This window comes from Eublepharis macularius, chromosome 5 (assembly GCF_028583425.1).
Source record: "Eublepharis macularius isolate TG4126 chromosome 5, MPM_Emac_v1.0, whole genome shotgun sequence".
NCBI classification, from domain to species: domain Eukaryota; kingdom Metazoa; phylum Chordata; class Lepidosauria; order Squamata; family Eublepharidae; genus Eublepharis; species Eublepharis macularius.
In genome coordinates this window covers 137,260,234-137,285,323 of record NC_072794.1, presented here as the reverse complement: position 1 = coordinate 137,285,323, position 25,090 = coordinate 137,260,234, and the positions used below count along the sequence as shown (strand labels likewise).

At 41.5% G+C, this 25,090-nt stretch overlaps 1 protein-coding gene across 1 annotated transcript; it reads left to right on the top strand.

Moving 5' to 3' along the window:
• The first annotated feature begins 15,461 nt into the window (after positions 1 to 15,461).
• On the top strand, positions 15,462 to 19,852 carry LOC129330907 (uncharacterized). Its single transcript, XM_054981180.1, has 3 exons — positions 15,462 to 15,473; positions 17,718 to 18,544; positions 19,037 to 19,852. Exons 2-3 carry the CDS (start codon positions 17,737 to 17,739, stop codon positions 19,606 to 19,608), a joined length of 1,380 nt encoding a protein of 459 aa, XP_054837155.1. The 5' UTR covers positions 15,462 to 15,473; positions 17,718 to 17,736; the 3' UTR covers positions 19,609 to 19,852.
• The last annotated feature ends 5,238 nt before the right edge of the window (positions 19,853 to 25,090 follow it).

Here is a 25,090-nt window from a genome sequence, read left to right as displayed (position 1 = left end):
TTCTATTCTGCAGTAGAATGCTGAGCATCGAAAGAAAGGATTTGGATTTGTCCCTCATCGTGGGAACAAAACTACAAAGAACAAGGAAACAGCAGCAGCAGACAACAGCAGAATGCCCAGGTAATATGTTATTGGTACCATAGAAAAAGAAAAAAGTGAACATAAAGCAGGATTATTTTTAATGTTGCTGCAATGCACTTGTTGGAGCACTCTCCTTCTTGGGCATGTCCCACCGCTGCTGGCCCAAACTGAAATGGAAATTTTCTTAGGGTATGCCCTTTACTGAAATATTCTCCCACGGGTTTCTGAATTCGAAGGAAGTAGCCATGTTACTCTGCTGCAGCCAAAATAACAGTGTGTTGTGGCATCATAACAATTAACATTTTCATTGCGGTATCAGCTTTCAGGAGCAAAGCCCACTCTGTCAAGTCACCCTTCCACCTGTTTCTTGCCTCTTAAGAATACAATAGAGGGGAATTGTCTTTAGTAATTACAAGCCATTGTTTGACCAAAATAATAAAGTGCAAAAACCTATCCATGAAGTTTCAGACATAAAAGTGTTCTTCCATTTATTTGTGTCTTCCATTTATGTGTGTCTGTGTTGTTGCTCAGGCTCTGAGCAAGTGGGGATTTACTTCCCAGCAGCATGAGGACTTGGGAAGTCTCTTCTTGTGGAGACTATTAGGCAGAATTTATTTCATACAGAAAAAAAACCCTCCTCAGCAACAAGCATAAGCATTGATTTTTGTTTTCAGTCATAACCATGAGGACTGAACGATGGCTGACTTAAAAGTTAACTGCTGTTGTTTTGGATTCGTTTAAAAACCAATTTGCACAGAGGCTGAGAAACAGACAAGTACATCAGAGGAATTTAATTTTATTTTTTTAAAACTTATCTAGTCCTTTTGGGGAAGATCAGACATGAATTTGAGCATCCAGTACTTGCTACATGATCAAATTACAGATAAAGAGGTGTCTGTGTATGATCTTTGCAGTTTCAGTATTGGACATTTTTCTCTAGATAGAGCCACTAGATTTTGCCACTGAAAAACTAGAGGTTTTTCCTGGCAAACCAAAGATATCAAATAGCACCACCAAGTGTCTGGTGCCTAGCACAGCTGTTCTGTCATCTATACCAACACACTATTCCATTTATTGCAAATGAATGTTTGTGCTTCATTCCAATCCCTAAAGCATCCCACAGAAGGTATTTCCAGATAGGTAGTCATGTTAAGTCTGTATCAGCAAAATAAAACAAGAGTTCAGGGACACCCTGAAGTCTAACCATACCTAACAGTGTTTACTCCAGCATAAGCTTTCATGATGTTACATTATCTGAATGTTAAGGATATCATTACCATCAGAGCTTAGATAAGCATATATTGTACCTCATTCTGCCCCTTTGGTTTTAAAATATTGAGCTGGTTCTCTAAATATATGAAATCCTGAAGAGTTTCTCAGAGTGAAACGGCTGATCTCTTTAAAATGTCTGGGAGGAAAATGAGGTGAAAAGGAGCCCATATTAGTTACTCCTGTTCTGAGGTACATGAAAATGATGGTGTATTTTTTTTAACTTACTGAGCACCTCCTAGCTAAGCCAACATAAACAGAAGTGCTTTCCTCATTAATCTTATTTACACTGACATTATTTTCAATCAGCTTTTACACAAAGTTAATGACTTTATTTGGCCAACCATGAGCCCATTGTTTGGTTCAATTAGCATAAATGAAATTTGGGATACAATTACTTTAGAACAAAGAACTCGAGAGATTGAACCTGTTACATAGCAACATCTATGACCTAAACTGGGCCTTATTCTAGTAAGTTATGTGGAAAAACAAAATCTAGTTACTCAGACTCTCAAGTGCTGATCTAGCAGCCTTCATAAAGGTCATAAAATATCATCTGATTGTTTGAGCATCTTAGTCTAAACATGCTTTTGTACTCTTGAGACTGATCCTCTTATACCTCTCTACTTTAGGCAGAACTAGGCAGTGATGAACTTCCCCGCACCTCTGGCCTTACTTCATACAGTGCACCTGATGAAGTGAGCTCAGATTTACACATGCTTATTTTGTTAAGACTTTAAGGTCCACTGGACTTCTGTTTTAATTCATTAGGCTAAATTCCTGCATCACATTCCCCACAAGTTTAAGACTCTCTAACACCTTAGTTCATAGAAGGCCTGTGTGGTGTTCTAGTACCCATCCCAACCTTTCTGACACAGCTGACACAGCCAACTAGTTTAAATACATTCATGCTGTTAACCAATGTTACACACTGAAACCAAAATTACTCCAACTGTCTGATCTTACACATCAAAAACAAGCTCCACTGAGTTCAATGGGAGTTATTCCAAAGGAATAGTATTGCAGCCTTAGCAACTGACCTCAGGCTAAACAAATCTGAGAACTATATTGATTGTTGAAGCTGTTTAGGAAAGTGAAATTTTTGACTTTCGTAAGTCAGAAATGCTAAACTCTTCCATTTCCTGTGGTGTTTAATTTTGCTTAAAACTGTCTGAAGATCTCTCAGTGTGAACAGAGTAATATTTCCTAACACTACTGCCAAAAGAATCCTGGTTGTTATGCAGTTTGGTGTAGTGGTTAAGAGCGGCGGGACTCTAATCTGGAGAACCGGGTTTGATTCCCCAATCCCCAGTCCTCCACTTGAAGCTAGCTGGGTGGCCTTGGATCAGTCACAGTTCTGCCAGAGCTCTCTCAGCCCCACCCACCTCATAGGGTGATTGTTGTGGATATAATAACTGCTCTGAGTAGGTGTTAAGTTATCCTGAGGGGCAGTATATAAATTGAATGTTGTTGTTGGTATAAGAATGAAAAGATCCCAATTTCAGACAATGTGGTATAGAGTTCCAGACTAGGATCAGGGAGACCTGGGTTTGAATCTTCACTCTGCCATAGAAGCTCATCATGTGATCTTGAACCAGTTAATTTTTCTCAGCCTAACCTACCTCACAAGATTGTTGCTGTGAGGATAAATGGAGAAGGAAAGAAGTTATTGTAAACCACCTGGGATCCACCTTGAGAGACAAGCAGGGTATAAATATCTAAACAAATAAGTTTAAAATGAAGTTCAAATGCAAGAGAAAATGAAACTGATATGAATGGAACAAATTCATAATATTGCAAACTACAAATTTTATTTATACATGTATTCATTAAAATATTTATACTTCACCTTTCCCATAGGCTTACAGATTTAAGGTTAAAAAAAATACAATAAAAATCCACTTAACCCCCTCCTGCATTCTATATCCCCTTAAACCCCCAGTACATAAAATGGCCTTACAGTGCCTTCTAAATACCTCTAAAGATTGCACCCAACTTCCTCAGGTGATCACAGATCAAAACATTGTACCTACTGTAAGGGTTTCTTCTCATGAGAGAAGTAGGTTGCAATTCACAATTAGAGAACAGGCCTTCAAAATAAGCAAAAGACTGCAAAAAAAGAATCATACTTATTTCAAATGTTCAAAGTGCTTCGTGTATATTATCTTGTAATCCTTACAATAATCTAGTAAGCTTGATCAGTATTGCTATTTTAACAAGTGGGAACCTGCAAGGACTTGCAGGTGGCATCTCATTTTCCTCTCCCCCACCATATCCTCTTTCCCTTCACTGCCCCCTTCGGCCTCTCCCCCTGCCCAGCCCCAGAAAGAAGGGTAGAGGCTGAGAAGAAGGAGTTTAGTTTCCCTAGTTACCTAGAAAGGCACAGTGGTTAAGATATCAGACTAGGATATGTGAAACCTAGGCTCAAATCCTGCCTCAGCCATGAAGCTCATTGGGTGATCATAGGCCAGTCATTTTCTCTCTGCCTAACCTACCTCACAGGGCTATTGTAAGGATAACATGGACAAGGGGGAACCAAGTATACTGCTCTGAACTCCAGATAGCCAGCATGGTGTAGTGGTTAGTGTACTGGTATAGGATCTGGAAGACCCAGGTCCCAATCACCACTCTATCACAGAAGCTTACAGGGTGACCTTGGGCCAGTCACTCTCAATCTAACCTACCTCTCAGAGTTGTTATGAGGATAATATGGAGACAAGGAGAATGATGTACATTGCTTTAAGTTCCCACTGAAGAGAGCAGCAGGGTATAAATGAGGTTAGTTAATTAATTAATTCTGAAAATTAGAGGAAGAGTGGGATAAAAATGTGTGAGGGGAGAGGGAGAGAGATTACTACACTGAAAAAACTTTCAATACCACTGAATCTTACTGAAATCAAATTGACCTACTATGTCATCCTAAGCAAAGTTATAAGTGTTTTAGAAGGATATACTTTTGTTCAGGATGGCTCTTCAAAAATTGTTCTAGCACATTTTGGACAGAGTTTTGTTGTTGTTGTTATTGTTGATTACACAGTACTCTGGTTTGAGCTTTTTAAAATTCTTGCTTTTTGCAGGGTTAGGGCAGCTAATAGAGTCATACAGCTTCAAAAATCAAAATGTTATAGGAATATTGTGAAAGATATTCAAAGGTTGCTTTCATGTGACAGGACATTTTTTGAATGATGTATACATTGTGTTGTAAGTTTTGCTAATTTCCCCAAGTGGTTAATACTTAAGTTTCAGCAAGGAGAGTCATTAACTTGCTGCAATTGCTAATTAAATAGTTACCAATGGTGTCATCAAGATTTCATCATCATAACAGCCTGCTGAAATGATGAAGACAGGATGTCCCCTGCCCCCTTACTTTAAGCCTTGAAAACTGGAGGGAAGCCTTACACAGGAAGGACTAGAACATCTCCCAGTTTCATTATCATTTGGACACAGCCTAAGAACAAAGACAAGCTATCAGATCCAGCAACTACGTTCTACATCCACATTGTTAGTCCATTTTCCATATTACCTCAGACTTTAACTGAAAATTGATCTGTAATCCAAGAAAGGTGGTTTTGGTTTTTTGAAAAACTTTCATCTGTAGCTTGTCAGCTGGCTGAGCTTGCTGAAAAGACTCTCAAAGCCAAGTGTTTTACGAAATGTCATTATAACAACAATGCCTTTTAAGATCTCTGTTCTCCATTCAAATATTCAGTCCAAATCCACTGCATTCTGGTGTTATCAGGAATGAAGAAATTGCATATTACCAAAACAAAAGTCTCTGGCTATTAAGAAAACCAGGGTGTGGGGTGATTATTGTTACAAAGTGATGTCAGAAGGCCTCAGTATCTAAGAGATAAGAACTTTTCATTTCTCTGTAAAGCACAATGAAAAGATCAGTAAAAGATCCATTTAGCCTAGGGCAGCCAGCCTCCAGGTAGGGCCTAGAGATCTCCCAGAATTACAATTGATCTCCAGACCACAGAAATCATTTCCCCTGGGGAAAATGGCAACTTCAAAGGGTGGACTGCATGGCATTATGCTCTGCTGAAGTCCCTCTCCTCAAATGCCTCCATTCCCAGGATCCACCCCTTAAAAATCCAGAGATTTCCCAATCCAGATATGGCAACCCAAAATCAGTGAGAATCACACCCAACTGGTAAAGAATTGGAGGAAGAGCCTTAAGATATCCAGAACTTTTCTGTAGTGATTCAGTTTTACTGAGCAAGTCACTTGGTCTAGATCTTATTTTCTATGGATCTGTTGAATCCAAAGTAAGACTTTGCTGTTCATTATACTTGCCTCTGAGGTTGAACTTGCTTTCAGAATTCTAGAACGCACTACAGGATTGGTAAGGTACTCTTCATTTCTTCTCTTTAAAGTTTTCTGGTTTATCATTTTCTTTTGGAAAGCTGTTAAAGAAAATTACTGGAGAAATTTTCACATAATTTCATGCATAAGAGAAACTAGCCTTCTTTGGGGCATAAATTTGCATTTACTGCTTGGTTACTAATGTAGTAGTGTAGTACTAGAAAACATCAGTGTAATTAATTAAAATAGTACAAACCCCCTCTGAATTCAGATTCAAATGCTTGAGGAGAATATCTAATCCAACCTGCATAGGCTGGATAGGTTATTTCAGATTATCACTTTTAGATCAGTAAGTATCCAACTATAATTGGAGGGAGAGGGGCTGGAAGAATATAGGTTCCCCTCCACCCCACCCCAAAAATACTTCTGTTGTATGGATATCACATTTCCAATTATAGACACTGCAAAAAAAAATGATGCCATTGGGACCTGTGATCCTGCTAGCAGCTTGCAAATCTATTTTGTTGTTTTAAATTCTTCAAGGCTAAGTTTTCTCTTGCTGCGCTGCTCTACTGCAGAAGCACTCAAGTGAGTTATACAAAAACAGCAATTTCCCACCATAGCACAAGGCATTTGACTCTGTTTCTTTCTGCCAGTTTATTTATATCCCCCACCCCCCACAGAGACCCAAAGTAGCTTAAGTTACAACATCATTCTCCTCTCCTCAATTTTATTCTCACAACAACAACTCCGTGAGGTATGTTAAGCTGATAAAAGTAATTGGCCAAGGTCACCAAGTGAGCTTCCATAGCAGAGGAGGGGAGATTTTAAATCAGGTCTTCCTGGGTCTAGTCTAATATTAAGTCAGTTGTTTCAAATTTTTTATTAAAAGCAAATAACCTATCCCTACTGTAGCATGTCCTCATCACAAGTTATATTGGTTTGATATTAACTTTGGTACATGGTCTCAAGTGCATGGAAAAGGGACATACAATAAAGACTAAAACAAGCTCCGGTCAACAAATTACAATTATGTATGTGTAAACTTGCTCAAAATATTTCTGGATTCCTTAAATTCCAAAAAATTATCACTTGACCATTTATCATTTACATTTTAAAATTTAGATACCTCCAGTTCTGTGTAGCACAAACATAATTCAGAACTTGTTTTACTTCGAACTTAGCTCTAGTTTGATTTTTCTCTTCTTTTGTTCTTTTATCTTGAAATTTACTTTTCCAACTGTTCTCTCTTTGTCGGCCCTTTCTTTCCTTCTCAATCACATTTTTGTCCCACCTTTAATCTAAGAAGCTCAGAATGACACAAGCTATATTCACAACAACTTTGTGAAGTAGGTTAACATCAGCATGGCCCAAAATCACACAGAGTGGCTTCCCACCTCTTAGTCCAGTGTTCTAAACACTACAGCCCATTCTTTCTGCAACTTTCATTTCTGTTAGTAACGGCCAGTCACCATTTGAGAGCAGCAAATCAAAGCTATCCAAGAGAGCTATGAATCAAAAGACAAAGACATACTGGGGTAGGGCCCTCACTTAATGCATGTAGGTCTGGCGGGAAGGGGTGAACTTAGCATTAACTGTTCTCATGTTTGTTCCATCCTCTTCTAATTCTAGTGCTGAATTACTACCCCACACTAGGGTTGCCAGGTCTAGGTTGGGAAATTCCTGGAGATTTTGGGGTGGAGCCTAGAAAGAGAGGAGTTTGGGGAGGGAAGGGGCCTCAATGGGGTATAATGCCATAGAGTCTACCCTCCAAAACAGCCATTTTCTCCAGGGGAACTGATCTCTGCAGCCTGGAGATCAGTTGTAATTCTGGGAGATCTCCAGCCACCACCTGGAGGCTGGCAACCTTACCCCACACCCTCGTGTATAACAGAGATCTTTATATTCTCACCTGTGAAACAAATGATTGGGAGGGGCAGAGTGTAAAGTAATTTTAGAAAAGATTATTGAAAAAGTTTGAGGAACACTGAAGTAATCAAAGATCACTGTGTGTTTCAGGTTCCAAAAGGCCAATGTCCATAAAGGGTCTGCGGGATAAGAATCAGATGGAAGACGAAACAGCTAAGAACAGGACCTTTGCAGAAGGTATGGTGGTTTTCAATTGGCCAAGATTCACTACCTCCATTTGAGGACATCATAAAAGCCTTGATGCATCAAACTGATGGGCCCCATGTGGGGTGGATGTTACATTAGAGGTGATACAGAAGTCAAGGGGGGTGGGAATGGCATATTTTGTTGCTATTCACTCTCCGGCACCAGGGGGTGCTCTAGGCATGAATACAATCACCTCCTGTACTGCCCTGGTTGTACTCTGGAGCAAAACCAGACGTGACATGGGGAATCCTTACCACCTTTTTAAAAAAGGACTTGAAAGCACCTCATGAGGGCTCTAATTTGCACTGGTTCTCGAGGAGGCAATTTTAATCCTTTCTCCTCATGATTTAAATCTCCCCACATAAAAAGCTATCACCCCTGCCCCAGTAGGCAAAGACATGTACAAGGCAAGCATATATTGGGTTTTTTTCCCCTGCTTTAGGCATTAATATCAGCTTGAGGTAGGAGTGTGAGATCTGAACTGGACAAATAGTATGGAGGGAACCCCCTTTCCCTGGTATTTATTGCCACTTCAGTCAAAATCAGTGCCCACCTGGCTGCTTTAATCAGGTTTCCCATTGTGAATTACTATCAATTGCAATATTGGTAGGCAGGGAACCGGCACTGGATGTGGGTGCCATCTGACTTGCAGAGGTCAGGTGCACTGAATGGCTACATCTGAGGAAAACATTGATTCCTCTCTTTCACACACACTCAAGATGTTCCCCATGCAAACATGCTGTAACACACAGTAGATTTGGTTGTCCTTTGTTGGATTCACAGTAGAGAGCACACCTGCCAAAGGCACCTTCATTATAAGCAACATCTTTAGTTATTTATTTTTCTTCATTTATATTCTACAGCGAGTGGCTTACATCACTCTCCTCGAATTATCCTCAAAATAGCAACACCGTGAGGAAGGTTAGGCTGAGTGTGTGTAATTGGTCCAAAGTGACCCAGCAGGCCTGGGTCTCCCAGATCTAGTCAGACACTCTGACCGTTACACCACACTGGCTGTCCATTTTAAGCCATGATGGGGAGGGGGTGATTTGGAGCATAAAAACAGCAGATGAGAAAATCTCCCCCTGCTCCTAATCACCTTCATCTAAAGCTAACACTTGCATTACAATGAACATAAGAAGATACGTGCTGGATTAGACCAGAGTCCACTCAGTATGGCACCCTTGTCTCACACAGTAGCCAACCTGTTGCCCTGGAGGGTCAACACACAGGGCATACAAGCCACGGCCTTCCCTGATACCACCTTCTAGCTGAAGTATTCAGAGGTTTTATCACCTCTGAATATGAATGTCCCCTTTAATCCCTATGGCTAGCAGCCACTGACAGACCTATCCTCCATGAATCTGTTTAACCCCCTTTCAAAATTATCTATGCTTTTGGCCCTTGCTACATATTCTGGCAGTGAATTTCACAATTTAATTACTTGTACTTCCTCTTGTCCATCCTAAGTCTATTTATTGCCCATCAAATTTAATGGGTGCCCCTGAGTTCTAGTATTATGGGAGAGGAAGGAAAAAGTTCTTCCTGTCCACCTTCTCCATCCCATGTACAAAATCTCTATCATGTCCTCCTCTAGTTTGTCGCTTTTTTTTCTAAATTGAAAAGCCTCATTTTTAGGTAATGGTGTCTCACTCCAATCTTTCCTAGCCTTGTCTGTGCACATCTACCAAATTTCTAATCAAGCATTGGTCAAAATGAGAAAGGTCAACTTCAGAGGCGTGCTAGAGAGTTCTCTTTCTCCCTTCTCTGTAGTACTGAACATGATTTTTCTTCTCCCTGCAAACCTCACAGTTCTAAGTGACAGCTGTACAGTGGACTAAATCAGGAGAAGGAGGCTCATTTGGCACCATTTGCTTAAGATCTGACCTTTTTTCATAAAGTGTTCTACAAACCCCACTTCTTGTTATTCTTCAGAAGGCCGGAGAGAGGTAGAGCGTGAAAGCTAGAATCAAGGTGCCATGAAGCTCCAACTGGCCTTGTTCTAAGGCAGAGCAGCTTCAGGGAGCAAAACTGCAAGCTGAGGAGGGAGAACGCCATGATGGGGAGGAACACTATGGGGAATGTGATTTGGAGGACAAAAATTATGGGTGAGGAAAGGATTAAGCACCTATTTTCCCCTTTGCTCACCATCACCCCCTTCCAAAACTGATGTTCCTCAGAAGAAAGGTGATCAGCGGTGGTTTGGGGAAATCTTGTGAGACCCAGAATCTTACATATCTGAGGGGAGGTTGGAGGAATTTATCCCATATTCCACACACACACTTAGTATGTTTTGTCTTTTGTGGGGTTTATTGTATAGAGGCAAGGGCTCCTTCACTGTAAGTAACAATTTCATTTATTTATTTTACTTCATTTATACTCCACCTTTCATACCAATGGGGACACAGAGGGGTTTATATAACTCTCCTCTCCTCTTTTTATTAAGCGTTCTTTCCTCCTGTTTTATCCTCCCAGCAACCCTGCAAGTTAGGTTAGGAGGAAAGTGACTAACCCAAGATAACCCAGTGAATTTCATAGCAGAGCAGGGATATGAACCCAGGTCTCCCAAATCCTAGTTCAGCACTCTTAACTACAACACACGGTGGCTCATTACCTACAAACATTCATCCAGCTGTGCTATGAAATAAAATGAAGCAGTTGCTTTGGATGGCAGATTCCCACAGAGAATGTGATTTTACTGTCCCCCAACTCCATATCAATGAATCATTTTTAAAAACCCGATCCGTAGGGTTTAGGGCTGGCTGTTTCGACTTTCTGCTTCAGATCAGCATGGCGTAGTGGTTAGAGTGACAGGCTAGGATCCAGGTGACTAAGAATCAATTCCCCACTCTGTCATAGCTTACTGGTGATCAAAGCTTTTTTTCTGGGAAAAGAGGTGGTGGAACTCAGTGGGTTACCCTCAGAGAAAATGGTCACATGGCTGGTGGCCCCGCCCCCTGATCTCCAGACAGAGGGGAGTTTAGAGTTCCCTCCACACCACTGAGCGGCACGGAGGGCAATCTAAACTCCCCTCTGTCTGGAGATCAGGGGGCAGGGCCACCAGCCATGTGACCATTTTCAAGAGGTTCCGTTCCACCGCGTTCCCGCTGAAAAAAAGCCCTGCTGGTGATCTTGGGCCAGTCACACACTCTCAGCCTAATATACCTCACAGGTTGTTGTGAGAGTAAAAACTTGAGGAGAGGAGAATGGTATAAGCTGCTTTGGATGTCCATTGGAAAAAAAGGTTGGATATAAATGAAATAAAAAATAAATAGATCAACAATTATCTAAGGCATGGTCATTGAAAGGTGCACTTAATTAATATGAGCAAACCACTTCAAGGACGTCTACTGGCTGCTGCACATCATTAGAAAAATGGTGAATCCATCACTACAAATCTGTGCATTTTCCAGCCTGTCCTGAAAATGCAGCTCCCAGAGAGTGAGATTGCATTGCTCAGCATATCCTAGCAGAGATCTTTGATTCATAGCAAATAAAGAAAGCTGAGGGTTTTTTTTCCCTCTTCTCTCTGCAAGTCTAATAGCTGGATTTGGAAGAGATACAGCAGTATGGGTAATGCCAAACATCTGAAACATGCTATAACCCCAGTAGAAACACTACCTTCAGGAAAGATGTCTGAATTTCCTGCAAATAACTATTAACTGCACATTTGTTGTGCTGTAAACTGAGCAGAAATGTTTCTAGACGCAGTGGAGGTTTAGGATGGAATAAAGTAGCGATACCTTCTATCTGCCAAACATATTAACACATTTTCCCCCTCCATTTGACTTCCAATAGACTCTTTCATGATTTCCACTGGACCACAACATGACCTCAGTGCAAAAGAATGGCTTGCATATCTGAGAGCTCGGAAAAATGAAATCATCACCCGAAGTCTCCTGAATCAGTCCACAGGTTGTTACAATAACATGGAAAGGGAGGATAATGAACTGCAAGTTACTGAGGAACAGAAAAGGGAAAGAAGACCGTCTCTCACACAGGAAAATATTCTCTGTCATAATCCTGTCATGACAGCATATCAAGAACAGCTAATAAGCCTCTTAGACATGCAGATCAGCCTCATGGAGAATCTGGAGGTCCTGCAGTCTCAAACTTTGCCCTCTCTGCAACCTGTGGCCTGTGGTCAGCAATTCTGCAAAGATGGACTATACAGTGAAACAAATATGAAGATACCCGCTTTGCCTCAAAGGCGGGATAAACATTGCTTCTACAGTATTCTGTGGCTCATGGCTTTGTATTTCATTTCTATAATCTTCTTTTGCTATTTTTCTTTGCTTAGCGGTATATTTACAATGATCAAGTAAGCTGTTACCTTTTGCCTTCAGTTCCACGATATTATTTCAAAAATCAATGGACCACTGAATTTCTTTAAAAAGAGATTCATTTATTCACTCACTTCCATCAAATAAATTAATCAGTTCCAGAGTTTCCCAAACATATTCACCTTTCCTAGATCTTTCAGAAAGGCTACTACTCTGCATCTTCTTACTAGTTATGTAGTTTTAGGTTACTCTTATCTTATTTAGTTTTTTTCTTTTATATTGAGTTTTATTGTTATAATATTTTTGAGGTATGCCACCCCAAGAGCTCTGTAGGGTCATGTGGCAGTTTTAAAATTTCACAATAAAATGTATCTATAGAGAACTTCAGTACTTGCAGAAATTCTTAAGTTCATATATATTGGTGCACATAATTGTATACAGGCTTTTTACATGGTTCACTGCAACTTCAATAGTGGTTTTGAGGATGCTTTCCAGTAACTGCAAGTCAACATACACCCACTGCTTTCAGTTTCCACCAGTTTGCTGTAATGTCTGTGGAGTGGACTAGGCCCCAAATCAAGCTGTCAATAGCCTAAAATTTTGCCTACACCAACCAGTTTGGTGTAGTGGTTAAAAGCGTGGGACTCTAATCTGGAGAACCAGGTTTGATTCCCCACTCCTCCACTTGAAGCCAGCTGGGTGACCTTGGGTCAATCACAGCTTCTAGGAGCTCTCTCAGCCCCACCCACCTCACAAGGTGATTATTGTTGTGGAGATAGTAATAACATACTTTGTAAACCGCTCTGTGCAGGCGTTAAGTTGTCCTGTATATAAATCAAACGTTGTTGTTATTGTTGTTGTCCATAGCTTTTTGGCAGTGAACAGTTCATAGATTAAACACATAAGTGTATATTGTTGTGACATGAGGTGAGGCCACAAGGACGGCTTTGCATGTAATAGCATCCAAGTAAAGTAGAGCCCTGAAGTCACAGTTGACTTATGGCGACCCCTGATGGGGTTTTCATGGCAAGAGGCTAACAGAGGTAGCTTGCCATTGCCTGCCTTTGCAACCCTGGTTTTCAATGGAGGTCTCCCATCCAATTACTAACCACGGCTGACCCTGCTTAGCTTTTGAGATCTGATGAGATCAGGCTCACCTGGGCTATCCAGGTCAGGGTGCATATAATAGTACCAGGTTCAATTACTGATGTCCAATTTTAAAAAACAGGTAGGAGGTGATGGGAAAGCCCTTTAAGCCACTATAGAGCTCCTGCCAGTCAGAGTAAACAATATTGACTATGATATACTGACTCAGTGTAAGGCAGCTTAGGTGCTGCATTCACAATACATTAACATGTTCTGTGGCTGAACAGAGGGACCACGCCAAGTTTAAGATTCCTGCTGGGTCTGCCCCCATCCCACGTGGCTTTTTTTCTTACAGTATAGTCTTTTTTGGTGGTCAAGACTTGCCTCCCTTTTTCACAAATGGAAAAGCTAGTTAGATATAACACAATGGTTCATCTAGCACAGCTTTTAGTTTCCAATAATGACAACTCAGGGCCAAGCTTAAACGTGCAGGTTTTTGAAGAGTAGGTTCTGGGTTCCCTACAGCTACACAGCAGCTTTGGGGAGCAGCTGTTAAATATAAATGAGACCATAAACGGCCTCCGAATGTCTCGTGGAGGAGGAGGGGCTTCTCCCTCCCCCCTCAAGCCGTTTCCCATGTAAAAATAGTGGGGGGGTTCCCTTTTTTTCTGCTCAGTGTGGAGTATTCTTTTATTTTTTAACTGCTGTATGGCTGTGGAAACCTTAGTTGGGTTCAGGCCCAACTCTTTAAAAACCTGCACATCTAGCTTGGCCCTTAGACTGCACAGGAAAGCCTATGTGTGGGGCCTGCCTGTCGTCAATAGCTGTCACCTGCTGACTGTTCCCCAGCAACTACTAACCAAGAGGCATTTCTGATAATTTCTCCTTGCCTGAACTTGGGCATCTTGGTGGGGTATGTGCTTATTCAAGAGCGAGTCCCACTGGATCCTCCTGCATTTACTCCCAGAGAGCTTTTGTGAAATTCTCCAACAGAGCAACGTTACTTTTAACCAGCTTGGCGCAGTGGTTCAAGTGTCAGGCTAGGATCTGGGAAATCCAAGTCCAAATCCCCACTCAGCCCTGAAAATTGCTGGATGATCCTGGGTCAGTCCTGATCCTTCAGCCCAACCTACTTCACAGGGTTGTTGTGAAAATAAAATGAAAGAAGGGGAACAGATGTATGCTGCCCATAGCACCTTGGAGAAAGAGTGGGACAAAAAAGTACTGAATATCAAATCTATCCCTATGGGGGTCTTTTTTCTAGTTATAAATTTGGCACTTTGAAAATTATGCTTTGCACAATGGCTTCCCTGCCTGTCCTTTGAGTATATTTCCGTTGCATTAAATGAATTTCTTGAGTTGTCCTGTGATTCCATGTTTTGGCAAAAAGTGGTTCTCATCAGAAAACATTGCACAAGCTGTCTGTCACGCACGCACATTATGCCAGGATGCTGATCGCCTCGAATTTCTGCGTATTCTTTATTGCTTACTTTTTTCAAGACTCGCACAGGACTTCTTTGTGCCTATGTTGCGTTTTCGGGACGGGGCTGCCCAAATCAGTCAGAATAAGCAGAACACACGAAACTTTTTCTGAGAGCCCTGGGGGCAATGCGTTTCAGAAAAGTGTCGATGCATGCAGAAGTCTAGCTAAGAGTTTCCAGAGCAGGAGAACGACAGCCGCTCAAACCTTCCCCGGGCAGAGCGAACTGCGAACAAAGACTCGCCAAAGAGGATTAACTGCGAAGTGACCCTCGCCTCTCCCTGGCGGAATCCCAGCCCCGGACTGGCCAGGGCGCTGGGCTAGTGGTCACATGGCTCTCTTCGCATGGTGGGAAGAGGGAAGGTGTTCGAATTGTAAGCGCTGCCTGCCCTGGGACGGGTCAAGTTGCAGCTTCGCTTCCCAGGCAGTTTGCTGAACTTCGCTGCTTCGCCCAGCTTGTACAGTGAATTTGCAAGGTATGTATTCTTGCATGCCTATAGTATCCCTTCATTTATTCTGATTGCATATAATTCCTTGCTCGTATATTTTCACCTTACAGCCCAACCTAGCTCGTTCAGATCTGCTCTCTATTGCAAACCCATTTATTTTTTTCAAACTCCCCTCCCCAGCCTTTTCCCCTGCTCTGCCGTCCGATTCGAGGCACCGCCTGTCAGTCACGCGCTCGACTCTTACCCCTTCCCACCTTCCTGATTGAGCGCTCGTTCCTCGCCTTCTTCCTCTGTTTCGGCCTGCCTCCTTCAAGCCGCCTTTGATTGGGTAGGGGGCGCGCCCGTCATGCCACTGGCCCAATCGGAGGCGGCCTGTATGCCCACGAGCGAGCCGGGAACTTGCAAGTAAGTGTGCGTTTGTGGTCGGGGAGCAGCAGAGCTTTTAGAGAAGCCGGAGAGGGGAGGGTGGGGAGACCAGTGGAAATAGATCTTTGTCCCTGTAAGGTTGCAAAGCATCTCAAGATTGCTTTGCAACTGGGCGAGGAGGAATTCCACTGCTGGGGGGACTTTCTTGGGTAGCAAGAGAGACCAGGAAGAGAAGTGAGGTGTCCCAGAGTTATTTTTTTTTACATGCATTTCCCCCCCTCCCGTCAGTTCCCCAGGTTTAAAGTGATTGATGTTGGCCCCGTGGGTGCAATTATCCTTGCTCCAATCGGGCTGTGTAAAAACCTGGTGTTTTTAAACATTTAATTTAGTGCCATGTCTGCCATGTTTTCTGTCTGCTGTTCCTCTGCCCCCTTAGTTCTAAGCAGGTTGCTGCTTGGAGGGAAGAGAGCTTGTTTTAGGTAGGAAAGTTCGTTTGCTTCTTGTCTTTCTCAGATCTGGTTAACAAGCTAACAAATTGGTTTACAAAAAGGTAGCACTTGGTGTCTCTGAACCCAGAACTGGGAGGTAGTTGGGAGAATCTTTAAACTGAAATTACGTGTGGGAAACACACGTAATTTCGTGATCCTCTGTGTCGAATGGCCTCTTCCATGAATCTGTTGATTCTGATTAGATGGTTGCACACCTGTTCAGTGAGAAATCTTCTAAAATGTGTTCCAAAAAATCCCAGCTTTGCTTCCTTTAGTGTATCCAGAAGGGCAGCTTGCCAATGATGTATGTTTGTGTGTTTCCCTTTAGACATCAAATGTCTCTGTTCAGCTCTGCTGAGTACTGTTTTATACTTTCCTAGATCCTGAATACTGGAGACCGTAGGCCTATTCTTACAGAGGAAGCAAATATCTTGGTAAACCACGTTAGAATGCAAATTAAGATGGGTAGCTGTGTTAATCTGTCTGTAGCAATAGAAAAGAGCAAGAGGCCAGTAGCACCTATAAGACTTAACAAAATTTGTGGTAGGGTATGAGCTTTCGTGAGTCACCGCTCACTTCATGAAAGCTCCTACCCTACCACAAATTTTGTTAGTCTTCTAGATTGCAAATTGGGAGCACGTGAGTGAATGTGCTTCCATACAAACAAAAAACAAAACTTCTCTGCACATAGAAAGTAGAAGGCAAGAATAAAGGTTCCAGTTTTTTGCCTGAGATTCTTGTTTTATATAAGGGACTGTAACAGTAGGGAGGTATATTCATTCACATGAATTCCCATATGCAGCCTGAAGTGGTACGGTCCTGACCCAGATTTACCAAGTAAGTGAAAACAAGGCCAAAGACATGCCCTGTACAAGTTAGTTGCATAGCCAGAGGGTGCACATCTTTTCAATCTATTATGTTATCCCTAGAGGAAATTCTTTCTAACGGATTATTACTAGCTAAGTCTGTTTGTCATCTAACTAAGTGCATGCATTAACTAACATTTTTGGGGGGGGAGTACTGTGAATTGCTGAAAACATGGCTGAGTGATCTGGCAATGCATCATTGTTCTCACTTTTTGCTCTGAATGGCGAACACCCTAAATATATTTCCTGAGAAGTAAATGGGAGGGATTTCATTGGCTAAGAATTCTTCGCAACTCCAAAACTTGCTTCCTCGTCATAATTGGCATATTTTTGTTTATTCTGTGGTTTCCAAAAGGGCTGGTTATGTTTACTCCACATATGTCCCACTGAATTCACTAGGAAGTAAACGTGCAAAGAATGGGGATATAGGCTCTTAAACTACGCTCCTTTCTTTAGAGTAAAATACATAAGCAGGTGATGAATCAGTACCATCAGGCAGCCAGTACAAAAGATCAGGTGATGTCAATTAGAGATGCCCATCCAGTGTGAGACAAACATTGTCCTTAAAAATGGAAATCCATTCATGTAAAAGGATTTCTAAGTAATGGTGCTTAGACTTTTAGGCTATACTGTATCTCTTCATTTTCTAGAGATGCAGTAATTCATCTCTATGGTGACAGAAGGCACCTTCGAAAGCACTGAGTGTGTGTGTTTCCTTTATTAGCAGTTCAGTAGTAGGGATATGTACCCCCTTTTAAAAGAGATCTTGTCCTTACATTCCTTCAGTGTGGTTCCTCTCAGCACATAAAGCAATTGTCTATTTAACCAGTACCACTTGACAAATAGGTCAGAAAATTGCTTAAAGGATGAAACCACCTTCCTTGCTTGACCAGGAGAATTTTAACTGTGTTGGCTTCTTTGTTTGGCAGAAAAAGAAGAAAGAAAATAATGGCTGGTAGTGATGAGCTCTTAAAGAATCTGCAGAGTAACTTGCAAGAACTAGACAATCTCCGGTCTGCATATTTGACATCCACAAAACGTCCTTTGGCATCCATAGGAACAAGTACCAAGACACTGTTCCGTGACCAGCACCAGCTGGCAAGAGAGAATATGAACATCCAGCCATTTGCTCCTCGAAAGAGCATCCGCCACCGTAACCCTTACTGGCCTGATGAAGAAATACGAACCTTTATTGAAATCTGGGGTGATGACCAAGTCCAAGCCTCATTGGCCACCAACTTCCGCAACGAGGCCCAATACGAGTGGATCTCTGACCGGATGCGGGAATACGGCTATGACCGAGATATGAAGCAGTGCCGCCTGCGTGCCAAGGAGCTACGACGAGGATACAAGGCCATTGTCTGTGGCAATAATTCCTCTGTGAGTGGTCAACGTGCCCTGCCATTCTTTGATTCCTTGAACAGCTTTCTGTGCATGCACAAGGGCCTTGTGGTTTCCAAAGTTTCCCTCTCTATAGATCGGCGGAATCGAGAGGCACAAAAACTGGGGCTGGAGCAGGAGAAGAATGAAAAACTCAGTGTCGTTCTTGTTTCTGATGATGATGAGGCATCCATTCCAGAGCCTACCGATGACTCCAATGGCTACTTCCAGGACACTCGGGTGGATTCTGATCCTGTGAATGCACAGTCTCCAGGCGATGAGTGGGAACAGCCTGTAGAAGATGGTATTCTGGCAGGTGATGAGGTTTCACCCAACTTTCCCAATGCCAGAGAAGAAGGCCATTCTGCAAATTCAGGTGAATTTAGAAAATTAAAATTTCAGACTTAGTGCTTGAATTTTTTTCTTGCAATATGAAGGCATGGTTTAAATCAGGATGGTGATTTGGACTGTGCTTAATTCCCCCCAAAAGGTAAAAGAACTGGCACACAGTCCTCAACCTTTGAAGCCTGTGTTGGGAATCTCACAGGTACAAGGTTGCACTTATTCTGTGGTAAGGGAAAGGAGCTTTGTACATGCTCAGAGGCATTCTCATTGTTTGACCTGTTCCAGAGCTAACTCTAGGGAGTTATAGCAGAGAATAAACCCTGCACGTTTATTTACTTTGCTTATAGTCTTGCTGAGACTATTGTGGGTTACACAATTAAATGAAACGATGCAACAAAAATAGTGTATACACACACAATGTAAAAAACTGGATTACAATGTTAGAAAATGATGCAACAGAAACAGTATATTTAGTAATTTGGAGAATTTTGCCGTATTGATTTCTTGTTTTTTCTATAAATAGGCCCATCAAGCTCCTTCCCCAGGGCATCCCTCGTTGATGCCGACAGAGCAAGCAACCACTGGAATCGGAAGCAGAGGAAACAGGCAGATACTGCTTCGGACCTTGTGGATGCCATTTCACAAGTGGGTGACAGGCTAGTGAGCGCTCTGTCCGATTTGCACTCAAAATACAGGGAGGCCTCTGAACTTGCCCAAAGCAGGGAAAACAGTGTGCGCAAGGAGGAATTTGCCATCCTTGCGGGCCACGTGGACCAAGCCGCAAAGAACATGGACAAACTCATTACCCTTATGGAGACCTCCACCAGACGGATTGCAGATGCCATGGACCGACAGACTGCTGCCTTGGAGAACATGGCCCGCTTGTTCACCGCCAGGGTGCAGGCTCCTTCAGTGCTCCTAGGGTCCCAAGGGCAGCCTGTGCTGTCGTCCCCAAACCTCCCTGTACCACTCTCGTCGCCAGCAGCAGGGTTGCCCAACACCCTGAACACTTTGAGAGCACCAAAACCACCAGCTCCATCCGAGGCAGAAGAATGTCCGCCAGAGGCAAAGAAAATAAAAACAGAAGACGACTAGAATATTGTGATTGTACTGCAGTCCTTCTGACCTGCTTGTTTGCTTTCATTGGATGAATGTTCATCCTTTTTTAAAATTTCCTTTCATGGGGGAAGTCAGGAAGGTAGAGGGTTGAATACAGCTTTACTGGATTTTTTTGTCATTTTAGATTTGTAGTCAGACTTTTAAGTTGTTGGGTAGGTTTGTATAAGGGAGGGAGATTCCCCCCCTCCCCAGGACAATACAAACATCTAGTTCACTTTCATTCCGCAAGGCTCTTGTTTTATTCCATATTTCACTACTTGGTTATGAGATTCGATAGCAATCTAGATGTTGGCCAGGAACATGGAGATCGTGGATTCAAATCTCTACCATGAACTCACGGGGTGGCTTGATCAAGTCGCTCTGAGCCACAGTTCCTTTATCTCCAAAACAGTAATATTAAGGACATGCATCACGTGGTGATTTTGAAGACAAATGATTTCAGGATTGCGAATCACTGTGCACACTAAAATATATGCTATGGAAGATAAAGAGTAGAGAACTACTTTCTCTGTCGCTATATAAAATTCTGTTATTAAATCAATGAAATGCACTGCTAGCAATGGGTTATTTTCCTTGCTTGTTTCAGTGGAACTGTGTGACGGATAAATCCATATCTGATTGGCAGGACAAAAAAAAAAAACAAGAGCGACTGCTTTTGCAAAGATAAAGTAAGAGCTTTTAATTCCCCTCCCCGCAACTTACAGGCCTGAAAGGGATACACAATACTGCCCGACATAATATTTTGTCAATTTGTAACTGACTAATTGAGTTGGTGAGAGATGGTTGGCAAATGTCTGAACTCTTCCTTTGGCACAAACATTCTGTGCAGCTCAAAAAATAATAGCCTTACTTGAAATCAGAGTCTGTTTAGGTCAGCATTTTGTTTGCAGTAGCAGCTAAGAAAGTGTGTCTGGGCAACTCCCAACATGAGCATCAAGGTGTTGGTTTTGTCATGTGGTTCACTGGAACTCAAAAGTCTCTGACCACAGAGGTGCCACTTAGTTAGCACTAATAGCCAGTGACAGATCCATCTTCCATAAGTTTGATTCCTCCTCAAGCCATCTAAGCGGTTGGCTAACACTCTTGTCTTGTAAGTCAATGAAGGCTGCAGTCCTAAGGACCACTTACTCGGAAGTAATTCTCATTGAATTTAGGGGGACTTACTTTTGAGCATCCATGTTGAGGATTGCACTGTGAAAAGCAGGACAAAGGAGTCATCATGACTTAATTTCCAAAACTGTGTCAGATTGTTAAAATGCCAACAGAGCAGCTGTGTTTATAGCAAAAACAGCAGGGTTCTGTAGGACCCTTAAAGAGCAGGCCAGACTTGGAGCTGATTGTTAGTCTTTAGGGTTGTCAAAAAAAATCTTAGAGAAACATTCCCTCTAAAATCATCAAATGACCATCAAAAAGATAAGGGGACTTAGGAGACAGTGGCTTGTACCCAGCAATGCCTAAGCAGAAACTATGTATATTATAGTGCCCAGAAATTGGTTGCAAAAGATCTTGCATGTACTCCCACAAGTGGTGGGAGTACATGCAAGATTAAGTCTGACTCTGCAAGCAGTTACCACTGCCTTTCCCCTACATTTCCACTTGTGGAAGAAGAAACTGTGTGCTGGATCCATCCCAATGCCACCAACAGTGTGGATATAAGGAAGATATGGAAAGAGTGTGTTATGTGTAGGGCACCTGTCTCCCAAGTATCTGACTGCAACTGTGGCCAATGTACTGCAGGGATGATCAAAGTTATATATTCCACCTATGTTTAAAGACTGGAAGTAGCTGCCTGTGTCACAGAAAACTTCTAAAAGCAGTCATGAAATCATGTTCTATTAGGACTAATTATGCAACATCATGCAACCCTTCAAATTCCCCAGAACTCTTCACTGGGCTGGATGCTCAATTAAAAAAAAAAAAGTAAAGGGGTTGGGGAAAGAAAAACGATTCAGAACATGTTGAAGTTCCTAGACTGCAGTTTGTATTGTGTTAAAATGGAACACAGAATGTGTTGCAGAACGGATAGAAATGAAGCAATGCTAGGTGCAAAACAGGTTTCAAGATACATCAAAGACTTGCATCAGAGACTCAAAAAAGAGAGAAGGTGATCGTTCTTCTGTTCGAAATTCTGACCACGTCTACATGACTAGTTTATCAATGAAGTTGGATGGTAAAGGAAGACATTGTTTATAGGGGTGCATATGCACAACCTTTTAAAAAGTTGATGTTTAGATGGTATGTGGAAAGAAGTCCATAGAACTGAGTGAGACTCACTTTTAAGTAAACAGGTTTAGGATCATGCCGCATGCCTGCTTTCTGATGTAGAGTGATGCTTAGTGCAGGGGGTAGGAAAGAGAGCAGGCAAAACCTATTTTGAAATTGAATTACAGCTTAGTCACTGGAGCTTTCTCATTTGATTTACAGATGGGAAAAAAGGCAAGGGCCAGTTTAAGTGTCATTTGTGAAAATGGCCTGGGGATCTCTATTAAACCTCACAAAACTACTGTTCCTTGGAGAAAGTAATGGCATTTAAACTGGTTTGTGTTTTCTGCACAGATGTGATGTAGATACATATAATTCCAGTGACTGCAATGTGATTACTTGCCCATAATAATCCACTAACAATCTACATTAAAAGGATGTGAATTGACACATTCCTAATAAGAGTTAAAATGGTATTTCTTCACTGTCTGTTGAGAAAGTGAATCAATTTTCTCTCTATTAACGGGGGGTATAATGATGATATGGATTGAATGACCAGGCATCTCTTCCAGGTTCATTGAAATGCAGCCCTTAAACATAATTCAGAAAAGGCAATTTTCATCCATACATGGGTCCAATTTCACTTTACAGCTGGTTGCTTATTTGGCCTTTTTTCATCCCACACAAGTGCTCTAGTCTTGTGCCAGATTTCAAAATGGAATAGGATACCTTTACTCTTATGGCATATTTAGAAAGGGGAATTATGCTAAATACAGTTTTTCTCATCCTGCTGTACAAAGATGGGAAAAGCTATTTTGTTTTGGTGTTGCATAACAAATTTAGATACTATTATATTCCTTGTCTGCATATTGTCTGTGGTAATCCTAGCGTTGCCCTGATCTGGATGCTCCACAAAGCCCAATCTCATCAGATCCCAGAAGCTAAGCAGCATTGACCCTGGCCAGTATTTGGATGGGAGTCCACCAAGGAAGGCCAAGGTCGCTAAGCAGAGGCAGGCAACAGCAAACCACCTCTGAACCTCTCCTGCCTTGGAAAACCTACACAGTCGCCATAAGTCAGCTGCGACTTGATGGCACATTAAAAAAAAAACATTCTAGCATTACCCAATACAAAATGTAGGCTTTATTGCACAGTCAGTAGCCATCCAGGCAAACAAATGGGGCTGTAATGATATTTGAAACATCTGCTTAGTTGCGTGCTACTGGGATGGTCCTACTGCTAGATTTTCCATCCTTATACACTACTCTTGTTCCCATCCTTGCAGTGATCAGAGGTCATGGTTATCCTTATGGAACTGTCCCCTCCCAGCTAACAGCTACATCATACAGACACCACCACTGGATCAGTAACACATGAAAACCATGTTGACTCACCAATTTGGGAATAAACCACTCTTTATCTCTGTGTCATCCCATGGAAGGAGGGGAAATGATGTCTTGCACTGCTTCTTTCATGTTCAGGTCCCACTTCTTTTTTTTTTTTTTGAAAAAATTTTTATTGGGTTAGGATCAAATGTTTACACATTACAGTCAATTTTCCCATTTCCCAATTTCTAACCCCCTCCCTTTCCCCCCCCCCATTTTGTTGACTTCCAACAGTTTTCCAACCCTTTATCCCTTTTCCCTTACTCTTTATATATTCCTCTATCTAACAAATATATATTCTCCCTTTATTCTAAGCAATACTTCTTTAACTATTTTTAATACTCTGTACCCTGTCTATGAGTCCCTTTTTCCATAATGGATAAACAATTTATCCCATTTTTCATTATTCCACTTTCAAATATTTCTATATATCATAAACTATGTAAACCATACATTCATATAAATCAACCAGTTTAACTTATAATCTATATGTTATTCGTTCTATCTTCTTCTTTCTATTTTAATTATATTTGTTTACATTAGTATTTCTATTCCCCTTCAATCATAAGTCTATATATGATATCAATCAATTTGACTCATATACAGCTTCAAATAAACATATTCAGTTTGGTACATTGTACGGAATCAAAAAGAAAATATTATTAGTTAGTCAATCCTTATAGTTAACCCTTATGATTAATTGTTTTCTATCAATATTCTATTTATTATTCTATATATATCAATCTAATATCATAACTGCTTAGAAATTCTCTTTAACCTCTTCTCCTCCCCGGTAAAGTCACCCCCCTCTACATTTTATTGTACTTCAGTAGTTCTCAAACTGCCACAGTTCTCCTCCCACCTCCCATTTCTTCTCCAAATATTGTTTCAGCTTCTCCCAGTCTGTGTTAAACTGTCCTGAGTCCAGGTTTCTCAATTTTCTTGTCATTTTGTCCATTTCTGCCATATACAGCAATTTGTGGATCCAATCTTCAATGGTTGGCACTTCTTGTATTTTCCATTTTTGCGCATACAAAAGTCTAGCTGCTGCCGTCATGTAAAATATCAACGTCCTATGATGGGCTGGAATTCCCTCCATTCCCAAGTTTAGTAGCAGGAGTTCTGGGTTCTTATTAATTTGAAATTGTAAAATCTCACTCATTTCTCTTATTATTTCCCCCCAGTACTGCCTAGCTACCTCACACGTCCACCACATATGATAGAGGGAGCCCTCATGCTTCCTGCATTTCCAGCATTTATTAGAAGTGTTCGAATTCCCTAGCGCAATCTTCTTTGGTGTCATGTACCAACGGTAAATCATTTTGTAAATGTTCTCTTTAATGCTAGTGCATGTCGTTGTCTTCATTGTAGTCTTCCACAAGTATTCCCATGCCTCCATTGTTATTTCTTTGTTGAAATTTATGGCCCATTTCACCATTTGTCCTTTAACTACTTCATCCTCAGTATACCATTTCAGCAGTGCTTGGTATACCTTAGATATTCTTTTCTTGTCCTCTTTAAGAAGGGTCTGCTCTAGTTCCAAATTCTCTGTTCGTATACCTCCCTTTACAGAGTCCGAGTTATATAAATCTCTAATCTGTCTGTACTGGAACCAGTCGTAATAAGGTGATAGTTCCTCCTGAGTCTTTATTCTGAGTTTAGATGCTTCAGTTCTAGTTATTTCTTTGTAGGTTAAACATTGTTGCTCATTATCAACAGCTCTCGGGTCTATCACCTCATATGGAACTACCCACAAAGGGGTTCCTTCTTCCAAATAGATTTTATACTTCTTCCAGATTATATATAAACTTCTCCGTATATAGTGATGCAGGAACATCGAGTTCGCCTTTACTTTATCATGCCATAAGTAT

Bases quoted from the DNA above. Each gene is read 5' to 3' on its own strand.
- LOC129330907 (XM_054981180.1), top strand. From the start codon at position 17,737: ATGGCTGGTAGTGATGAGCTCTTAAAGAATCTGCAGAGTAACTTGCAA. The intron at 18,545-19,036 runs GTGAATTTAGAA...TTCTATAAATAG, and splicing joins AGGCCATTCTGCAAATTCAG to GCCCATCAAGCTCCTTCCCC.